Here is a 9,559-nt window from a genome sequence, read left to right as displayed (position 1 = left end):
TTTCAGCGTTTTGTGTGTGAAATAAGCATTCTTCTCACTACAAACACTCCTAAAAAGTCTAAAAACGACTAAGAAAGAAAGTCTTAAAACTTATTATTCAACTGACGTCAGTGCATAATTACTGATTAATTCTGATTATTTATACGACAAATTCTTCTAAATTACTCTTCTTCTAAAAATAACTCTTGAGATTACTAGAGAAAAGGTATTTCTTTTAAATCTTTGCATTTCATGCTAGCTACAAGATTTTTTTTAAAATACCTCAGTTTTCTCTGCATTTTCATTACTAAATTTCTTTCTTTTCTTCCAACACGGGATATGACATATGACATTGTAAAATGGTTACCTTGTAATACAAAATATTTCGATACGATTAATAATAATAATTGCTAAATTCTCATTAAGAAAATTAATCAAATCTATTTAAAAGTCAAAGAAAAATCGTTTCAACCAAATAAATGTCTTAAAAGTTGATACAATAACTCCTCTTTATACTCCAAATTATTACATAATTTTAAATATCTTTTAAAATATTTTTTTTTTATAAAATCAATAAGCATCTGTATATACGCTAATGCTTTTATAGAAAATAATTTTACAAAATTAATACGCGTCTCAAAGAGCTCAACACCCCTCTATCAGACTAAGAGCATTATATACTTGAAGTAATTTTTCAACAATGCTCAATTTAAATAAACGATTTCCATTTAATAATACCAAATGAAAATAAATATTAACGATATGAATTATAGGTTTGAGGAACCTGTTCGTAAAACAATATCAAAAGGAACATGAGCATTTATTCAAAACTGTTTCAACACGATTTTTGGCTTAAATTGTTGCTTTAGCTCCGGAGGAAATTGAGTGAAAATTACGAGGGAATAATTCATAAAAAAAAAATTATGAGCATATTTCATTACTCTCTTTTCACCAAATGTATGGCACACCTTATTGATATGTTTTAGTGCGGTGGTCCAGGAAGAAACAAATCTGATGGTGTAAATTTGCGTGTTGGCAATGAGGTACTTTGTCATCGAGCTCAATTTCCAATGTCCTACACGATTGAGGGAGAAAATAAAGTCAAGAGAGAATCCTCTTGGAGACACCTGAATAAATATGTCAGACTGGATACTTTGGCGTGATCAGAGGCAGTCAACTTTCACTACAATTAAAATGCGATTTTTCTGCACCAGACGAAAAATATATGATGATGGAGACCAATGAAGGGCGCGCAAACTCTTGATCTTGAGAGAATTTGTTGCATCCCAGCGAATCTTCACCAGCAGCCAGATGATATATATTGGCGAAATTGCAATTTTTCACTTTTTATGGCTTCTCATAGCGATGCTATCGCGTTTGGGCCTGATTTCGCGCTTTTTTTTAGGGTCATCCACGCATCGAACAAGAGGTATTTATATTAAATCAGCGGAAGTGCATTGAATGCAAAATGCTGATGTATTAGTGAAGACGAATTACTTCTGTCGCAACACTCCTAGGCAGTACGAGTACACGATCAATTAGGAAAGATGCAAATTGGAATAAATTCTAATGTTTTATATTTCCTTTTCTTTCATTAGGTCAGACTGTTTTGCAATCCTCAGGGGCTTCTGCTTCGCTGGTGGTGAGGGCTTCTTTCGAATGTACTCGCGGTAGTAGAAGTCAGCAAAGAGGCAGAACATGAAGAGATTCTGTGGCACCATGATGATTATGGGAAATCGTGGGTAGCCACAGTCGCTGGGAATGAGTACGAGCCAGTGAACGAGGATGGCAAAGAATTGGATGATTTGGAGCTGGGTCAAATACTTCTTCCACCATACACTGCCTTTATATCGTGGACTGATCGCTGTGAGTAGGTAGTAGAAATACATAATGATGTGAACAAGGCAATTGATACTGCCCATGAAAGCACCATGTCCACCCGGAAGATACTTGACTGAGTGCCAGGCCAATAGTTGCATTCCCGTGTGGTGATAGACATGCAAGAAGGTCACTTGATTTTGCTTCTTACGCAGCACAAAGAAGATCTGTTTTGTTGAAAAAAATAAAGTTTTAAAATCGCAAGAATTTTATCAAATGGGATTGGTTATTTAATTTTTTGAAATAATTTTGGTAAAGTTGATGTTTTTTGTTGAAAACTTGAGTGAATTTAATCCAAAATTTTTGTTTAAAATTAGAAAATGGATAATAAACTTACAGTGTCGAAGAGATCCAAATTCTTGAGTAGATAGTATGTGTAAAATCCCTTAGCAATAGCAATAGCTCTATCAGATGTTGAGTAATCTACTGGCTCACAGAGCAAACTATATCCCTGGAAGTAACACAGCCGGAGACTATCCAGGAGTAAGTTAAAGCATAGCACTATTTGGGCAGCATTATATGCTATCATAATGTATCTAAGATTGAATGGTTGTCGCTTCTCCATGAAGCGTGGTCCCCACTTCAGCACCAACTGAAGGTACAGTAGAAGAACACCGATCGTGGTGAAGGGATTCTTCATCATGGGCCAGGGATAGACCCTTGGATCTAAAATTGCAAATTCACATGTCACTAAATATATTGCACATAGCCCACATAGCACAATTTGATTTAAACTCACCGCTGACTTCTTCATTGAAATATATGTAGAGCTCAACAATTTTTCTCAACACGTAAGCCATTATCACTGAACAATTTTCACTAAGGGACCACAATTGACTGGGCTAACAAGCGTGATCGATAGAGTGTACCTATACTTTGTTCACCACTTATTTATTCCATACTGACTCGCATAGTTAAAGAGTTGTACACAAGGGGATAATTAGAATTGGTAATTGATCGCAATATAATGTGTATTAATGGAATAGAGAGTGCCGAATTGGGAGGTCAAATATTTCCCAATTTATTGTACTTTCACATGATGATATTTCATTGATTCTTTCTACGATCTTCTGCGATTTCACTGGTATCTTCGGCGCCAAAAGTCGCAGTCATGTTATCGAGATACGTATCCAAATGCCCATTGACTGGTTGTTTCCTTTTTGGCGTGATCATGACCTTTGAGGTCGATTTTAGTGGGCTGATATATGCCTTGTAGTAGAAGTCACCAAACATGGCCAACATAAAAGCATTCTGAGGTGTAATAAAGTACCCAATGAACTTTGGAAATCCACAGTCAATAAGGAAGAGTAGTAAGTAATGCACGAAGAGAATGAAAAACTGGATCTGTTAAAGAAAGAGAAATCAGTCAAAATAAAGCAATTATCAAATTCCTTTCATACCAATTGCAATTGAGTGATGTGCTTCTTCCACCAAATATTGTTCTTGTACTTGGAGTTGAGAGCAGCCAGCAAGTAATATGAGTACATGGCGATATGAACAAACGTATTGACCAATCCAAGTGTAACATTGTGTCCTCCTCCGACATATTTCACAGCCACCCAGGCACAAACAAGCATCCCTGCATGATGATAGACATGCAGGAAAGTCACTTGTGAATCCTTTTTGCGTAGAACGAAGAACACCGTGTCCAAAAGATCAAGAATCTTTGTCAGGAAATAGTAGTAAGTAAGAATCAATATACGCAATGCAGATGGTGATCTGGTGTAATCCACTGGTTGACAAAGCCAATTGTGCTCAATTGAATTAACAGCACAAAAGCCTGAGATGAAAATGTAAGAGCAAACCACAATTTGTATCACGTTGAATACAATAAGTATTCGCTCAAGATTAAAGGGCTTTCGCTTCTCCATAAATTTTGGGCCCCACTTAAGCACAAAATACAAGTACACTGCAACCAATATCAATAGCATTAGTGGATTTTTCATCATCGGGTAATCCACAACTCGAGGATCTGAAAATGCATGATCACTGTAACATCCGTCTTTTTCACTTATTCCATAAATCACATACCGCCTAACTCATCATTTAAATAGTGATACAATCCAGCCATCTTCCCAATAACAAGAGCCATGATTTTGAATTTGAACACTTCTAGAAGATATTGTAAGATAGTAAAAGTAAAAAAAAAGTATGAGAAATCAAAGTTCATATCATAAATCACATTTTATGTCTAACAGAAAAACTATTTTCACTCACTCAACAAAAAGTAAATCTTTGAGAATTACAATTAACCAAATAGTTTAGCAAAAAATGTAAGATCACTCATTCGATTCCAAAGAATATTGAAAATAAACTTCTTTCCCAATCTCAATAAAATCTTAGTTGAAACATGCTTTAAAAATGCATAGAACCACATCAGGATAATTTTTTACTCTTTTCTTACCAGGCACAACAGAAATTAATTAAATTAAATTGCTCTAAAGAGATTTTTCTTTTAATTTGAATTTTTTCTATCTTTACCACTGGTATCCACAAGAAAACGTACGATCCTCCACTTCCTTTAGAAGTGTTCAGTTTGAGCTCCGAAAAAAGACTAATTCAGCATTATCTAAAATTCAAATAGTTTCTATAAAATAGTTCCCAAATAAATGCAAATAATTGTCTATTTATTTGAATTGGTAAATTATATACTGGAACCTTGCTTAACACTTGAAATTGGTCTTACATTGAATGTCGCGTTTCCTGGTGCGAAAGAAGTAATCATGAATTTAAACATAAATCAAACATAAAAGATCGTTATGGGTGAAATATTTGGCGGAATTGAACAGTAAATTCTGAGATGGAATTCATGATGTCCAATCGTTGATCTCGTGGACCACCAATTGGTATTGGATAATTTTTGGGTCATCACCAATCAGAGTGTATAATTTAGTGAAAATTTGTATTATTTCTTCTTGCATTTTTCGCTGAATTGCGATTTTCACTTTCTGAATTTCTTGGGGCTGCTGAAGTCACAGTTTTTTTTCTTCCTTCAACACCATGCCCTCCGCACATATATAAGCATCTCTTAAATTTAATGATCCTCGTACATGACGTGCATATAAATTTCGCATCTGAATTAGTGTCATCAGTTCTTTACACCAAAGAAACATATGCATGGGAATTTAATTAATCAATCAATCATAGGACGGAAAAATTCTTTATGATGTATCACACATATATTTGGATAAATATACAAAATTGTATGGAAAAGTCTCTCGACAAACACTCAATAACTCATATTTACGAAAAAATAAATATTGAATTGCAAATTTATCATTCGCACGATTCGCACTTGATGATCTTGTGTAGAGATGATGCAGACTTTATGTAAATATAAGAAGTTATTATTCATTACTGAAGATGGCATTTAATAAGGTAAAGTATGTTCTTTTAGCAATTTTGATTAGTCACTTTGTGTCTTATTCAGAAGTGAAAGAAATGTACTTGACATGGCTTTTCTGCTTTAATCCACGCAGAACTAAGTCTCGACAAGTATCCACATTTGTTAAAATACCAATATATCTTAAAGAGAGTGCATATTATCTTATTTTATAGCAGGGGAAACTGGGTCACCACTAAACACGGGGTAGTACCAAATACTAATTTTTATTTCTAAACTATTTGGACTATCTCGACCATTTCTTCAGTGGACAAGCATTCCTATAATACCTAAAAATTTCTATAAGTCTTGTCCTCTGAAGTCGAATATCCTGTTAAAAAATCTCAGTGTTTGGTGCTATCCCGTGTTTGGTGGTGCCCCAGTTTCCCCTAAATATTCGTAAATTTATTGCATAGAAATTTTCTTATAAAAATTGATTAAGATTTGAAAAACAATTGTTTTTGTTTTCCATTGTGAAAATCTTAAAGTATTTTTCTAATATTTGTATATTAGCGTTAAATATTGATATTGCCTATTTTTAAATCTGAACTACGATCAATTTGAGTAAAATTGTCTCTTTAAAGAATGAACTATTGAAAATATGTAGGAAAACTAAATTCAATATAATGTAATTCAGATAGACAAAACAATTGTGGATCTGACTTAAATTATAGTAAGATTCAACTTTTTTTAGAAATATGCGAAAAATCGTATATCAATGTAGTCCCATAGCTTAAAGTCGCCCCATCTCCCCCTACATGCATTTGCATATGCAATTCTTCATAAGAAAATTTCTATGCAAAATGTTTATGATTTTTCCATAATGTGAATGAGCCCTAAAAAATAAAAAAAAATAAAAATTTGTACACATTCTTTTCACTCTTAATAATGTTTTCATTGTCTATTACACTATGCAACACGATTTTTGACACACGGATCTCACATGGTACGTTTGGTAGAGTAGAGACTCCTGATCAAGAATCTGAGGTGACATGATAACTTATTTTCAATACTATCGACTGTCGATTTTGAAAACTTCAAATGGTAGCTGCACTTCTTGTATCTAATATAGATATTTATCAACAGTCACATTCTTTTAATAATGTCACAATGGATGGCCCAATAATGCGTAAAAAGTTTACATTCACTTAATCTAACAGATATAGATTTATCGATACTATCGATTCGATAGTATCGAAAAGTTATCATTCCACCCCTGTTCTTGGCTTTGCTCCTATATGTCACAATTATTTTTAATGATTATTTTTTGTTTTTGCTGTTTTGTTTCATTTTATCAATTATTCCTCCGGTTCTAGTGTACAGAGCGTAATAAATGGGCATCCGTTGGAAAGGTAAGTAGTTGTGCTTCAACTTGACAATGGTGTGATATTTGTAAAAAAAAATCCTTGGGGGCACAAATACAAAATGTAACGAAAAATTTTCAAAAATGACCTTACAGAGGAGTAACTTCTGAAAAATCATAAAAACTAAACAAAACTAAATATTAATGTACTTTTTTCAGTACTCAATAGATACCAGTTAGGACAACATTTTTGTTCATAGAAGACATTCTGTTCCGATTCCGCTAAATGCTTTATTTTTTGATTTTTGACATTTTCCAAAAACACGAAATCTAGCAAATTTTTGCCAAAAAAAAACTTATTTTCTGAACAAACGGATGACGATATCAACTTGAAGTGTTCTGAGTACCCAGATTGATATCAGGAATCCAAATTACACTACAATTTCCTTCCCTCCAGAAACCATTCTTTTGGGAATATCTGAAGAACTTAACCATTGATGCTTTTTTTACAAACTATCCTAGCGGACATTTTAAACATGCATTCTTCATATGGTCAAAAAGGTGAATTTCTTCTGGTTTAATTTTCGGACTTAGCAGCAATTAATCTGCAATCTGCATGTTAATAAAATTAATCAGTAAAAAAAATAGTGAATTGATAAGTGTTTAATTAAAACAAAATCATTTTTTTAGTTAATAAAAATAAAGAAAATTGAGAAGTTATTAATCATCTTGGCATATGCTCGGTTTGAAGTTACTTCTTAATCATTTCAATTAATTTTTCATCAGTTGGATTTCTTTTGTACCTACAAATATATTTTTCATCAAACTGCTAATTTTTACTGCTATTTTTTTTAAAGAATTGTCCGAGATCACAGAGGGCAGTACTTAAATTGTTATATATTCAACAAAAAAATGATAACATTTTGTGAGTTAATAGGCAAAATTTTTGATTTTGCTTTGAGAAAATAATTTGCTTTAGGTACATAGAATATTACTTATATTTTTACTAAACTATTGTTCAGTTGAATACAACAGTTCAGTATATTTTTACTGCTCGAACTCTACGGAGAGAGCAGTATATATAATCCCTCGATTTTTTCACCCCCTCCCCCCCCCCCCCAAATTTCCACCTTCCACCCCCCGGAGACCACTTTTCTTAACAAATCTTCACGTTTCAGACGATTTCTGAGAAATGTCGTCACGCTGTCTGTCCGTCTGTCCGTCCGGCTGTCATCAGCTCTAAAAGCCAAACGGTTAGAGATAGAGACTTTGGACCTTCGGGGGACCCCCCCCATAAGTCGACCCAAGGATCGTTAACATGCCGCTTGTTTCCCGCACCCTTCCCCTTCCCCTCCAAAACTATGTTTTTTTTAGGATTTCTCGAAAACGCGTTGTGCGATTTTTTTCATTTTTGGATGTTTTAGACTTTATATAGATTATCCAGGCGAACATTTCGTCCATATACGAAAATACCGTTGAATCATTCCTAATAACGGTTTTTCAAGGTCAAAGGTTAAAAAGTCCCTATAGAGCGCATTTATCAAGCGAATGGGGTTATGTTTAGGGTCATTGGAAAGGTCTTAGAATTTCCGACAAAACTAAACCGGTTCCAATCGGTTTTGAATCGGTTCATAACCGGATCAAAAATTTTTATCTGAAAATCAATCCTATTACTTTTAAAACTATTTTGGGGATCTTTTGAGAGACTTATGAATCGGTTTAAATCGGTTGAGAACCGGTCAGCGGTAAATGATGCGAAAGTACTTTTGCGGTATAGCATCTAAGTCACGAGTTCGAGCATTTCGTAAAGCCTGGAACGCTTTGCCACCCCTTTATTCATAATTTAGCTTGATAACTTCTGGATAGCACCAAAAACCGCAATGACTAGATTAATATATTGTAAAATTCTTAAAATATGGTATGCAATCTTTATTTGTTCTAAAACCATAAAAAATGTAACAATTTTTGAATTTTAGCGTTGCAAAATTTTTAAATAATCTTCTCTTATTAATTTTTCATAAATTTGTTCAATTCTTAGTATTTACATAGTAGAAAAGTATAAATTTTTACAAGTGTAGAGAAAAATTAAGAAGAATTGTGTTTGTAATATTATATATTGTTCCGAATGGGGTTAACGCTCCAAGAAATGAAAAAAAAAAATCCAGCGAGCACCAAAATTTTAAAAATTACCAAAATTTTGCTTGTATTTAGCTAAAATAATGGAGTTCTTTTAGTTTTTGGTGTTCTTTGGACACTTTATGTAAGTTTCCCACCAAAATATTCTATTTTATATCATTATTATTATTAGATTTTTATAGACTTTGAATATGACGTATGGTAATGTTTAATGTTGGCGAAGAATTAGGAGAATATGTTTTTTACGTATCCATCCATCCAATATTATCTTTGTGTGTGTAGTACAAAAAAAGTGTTATAAAGAATTTGTAAGAAAAAAAATCATCATATCATGAACCACATACTACGTGTCCTTTTAAAGAAATATTAAAAACAAGCATTTAATTTTTTTTTATTTCACATATCATTAAATAGATTTGCAAAGTTGATCGCGATCTTGAATTAAAATGCCAATAAGAAATTATATTTTAATTCTTTTCTCTGACAAACATCACATTTTTCTTCTCCGTATTTCACAAATACTGAATTTCATTGCTCTATTTTTCACACTATACTTAATCTGTGTCAATAAAATCTATTTTTTTCCTCAGTGAATGAATATTTAATTTGGAAACTGCCTGAAAAAAATTATTCTCTGTTTCTCGATCTAGAGATAAAGTCCTATTTTATTGCTTTTTTCTTCTTTCGAAATACACAGGCTTTTAAATAAAATCGTTGCAGTTTTTTTCATATTTACACTTTTTGCCTACCTTTAGGCGATTTCTCTGGCGTTCCAATTCAACTCCAACGCCAAAGAGAAACCGCCATCAGGTGCTTGAAGATTGAAGACGTACAGGTGAAAAAATCACTTTCCTCGCTTGTATGACTTTGTATTAGAGAAA

The 9,559-nt window shown here is 33.1% G+C and overlaps 2 protein-coding genes across 3 annotated transcripts; both read right to left on the bottom strand.

Annotated features, from left to right (window-relative positions):
- Positions 1-1,533: 1,533 nt before the first annotated feature.
- LOC129808881 (elongation of very long chain fatty acids protein 7-like) lies at positions 1,534-2,745 on the bottom strand. Of its 2 annotated transcripts, none has more exons than XM_055858795.1 (3): positions 2,597-2,745; positions 2,195-2,523; positions 1,534-2,024 (listed from the first exon to the last, which is right to left on the bottom strand). In XM_055858795.1, the coding sequence occupies exons 1-3, from the start codon at positions 2,655-2,657 to the stop codon at positions 1,554-1,556; spliced, it is 861 nt and encodes a 286-aa protein (XP_055714770.1). In that variant the 5' UTR covers positions 2,658-2,745; the 3' UTR covers positions 1,534-1,553. The 2 variants fall into 2 exon arrangements, with proteins under 2 accessions (XP_055714770.1, XP_055714764.1); XM_055858789.1 differs by having other exon boundaries at positions 2,195-2,547; positions 2,597-2,720.
- LOC129808862 (elongation of very long chain fatty acids protein AAEL008004-like) lies at positions 2,729-9,450 on the bottom strand. The gene is made up of 4 exons (XM_055858771.1): positions 9,428-9,450; positions 3,889-3,969; positions 3,258-3,829; positions 2,729-3,201 (listed from the first exon to the last, which is right to left on the bottom strand). Exons 2-4 carry the CDS (start codon positions 3,947-3,949, stop codon positions 2,905-2,907), a joined length of 930 nt encoding a protein of 309 aa, XP_055714746.1. The 5' UTR covers positions 3,950-3,969; positions 9,428-9,450; the 3' UTR covers positions 2,729-2,904.
- Between the last annotated feature and the right edge of the window lie 109 nt (positions 9,451-9,559).

This window comes from Phlebotomus papatasi, chromosome 1, assembly GCF_024763615.1.
Source record: "Phlebotomus papatasi isolate M1 chromosome 1, Ppap_2.1, whole genome shotgun sequence".
Classification (NCBI taxonomy): Eukaryota; Metazoa; Arthropoda; class Insecta; order Diptera; family Psychodidae; genus Phlebotomus; species Phlebotomus papatasi.
The sequence above is the reverse complement of the archived record's forward strand: the minus strand, read 5'-3'. Positions and strand labels throughout refer to the sequence as shown.

Bases quoted from the DNA above. Each gene is read 5' to 3' on its own strand.
- LOC129808862 (XM_055858771.1), bottom strand. From the start codon at position 3,949: ATGGCTCTTGTTATTGGGAAGATGGCTGGATTGTATCACTATTTAAAT. The intron at 3,830-3,888 runs GTATGTGATTTA...ATGCATTTTCAG, and splicing joins TTTAAATGATGAGTTAGGCG to ATCCTCGAGTTGTGGATTAC. The intron at 3,202-3,257 runs GTATGAAAGGAA...TTTCTTTAACAG, and splicing joins ACATCACTCAATTGCAATTG to ATCCAGTTTTTCATTCTCTT.
- LOC129808881 (XM_055858789.1), bottom strand. From the start codon at position 2,657: ATGGCTTACGTGTTGAGAAAAATTGTTGAGCTCTACATATATTTCAAT. The intron at 2,548-2,596 runs GTGAGTTTAAAT...CAATATATTTAG, and splicing joins TTTCAATGAAGAAGTCAGCG to TGACATGTGAATTTGCAATT. The intron at 2,025-2,194 runs GTAAGTTTATTA...TCAACAAAACAG, and splicing joins ATTTGGATCTCTTCGACACT to ATCTTCTTTGTGCTGCGTAA.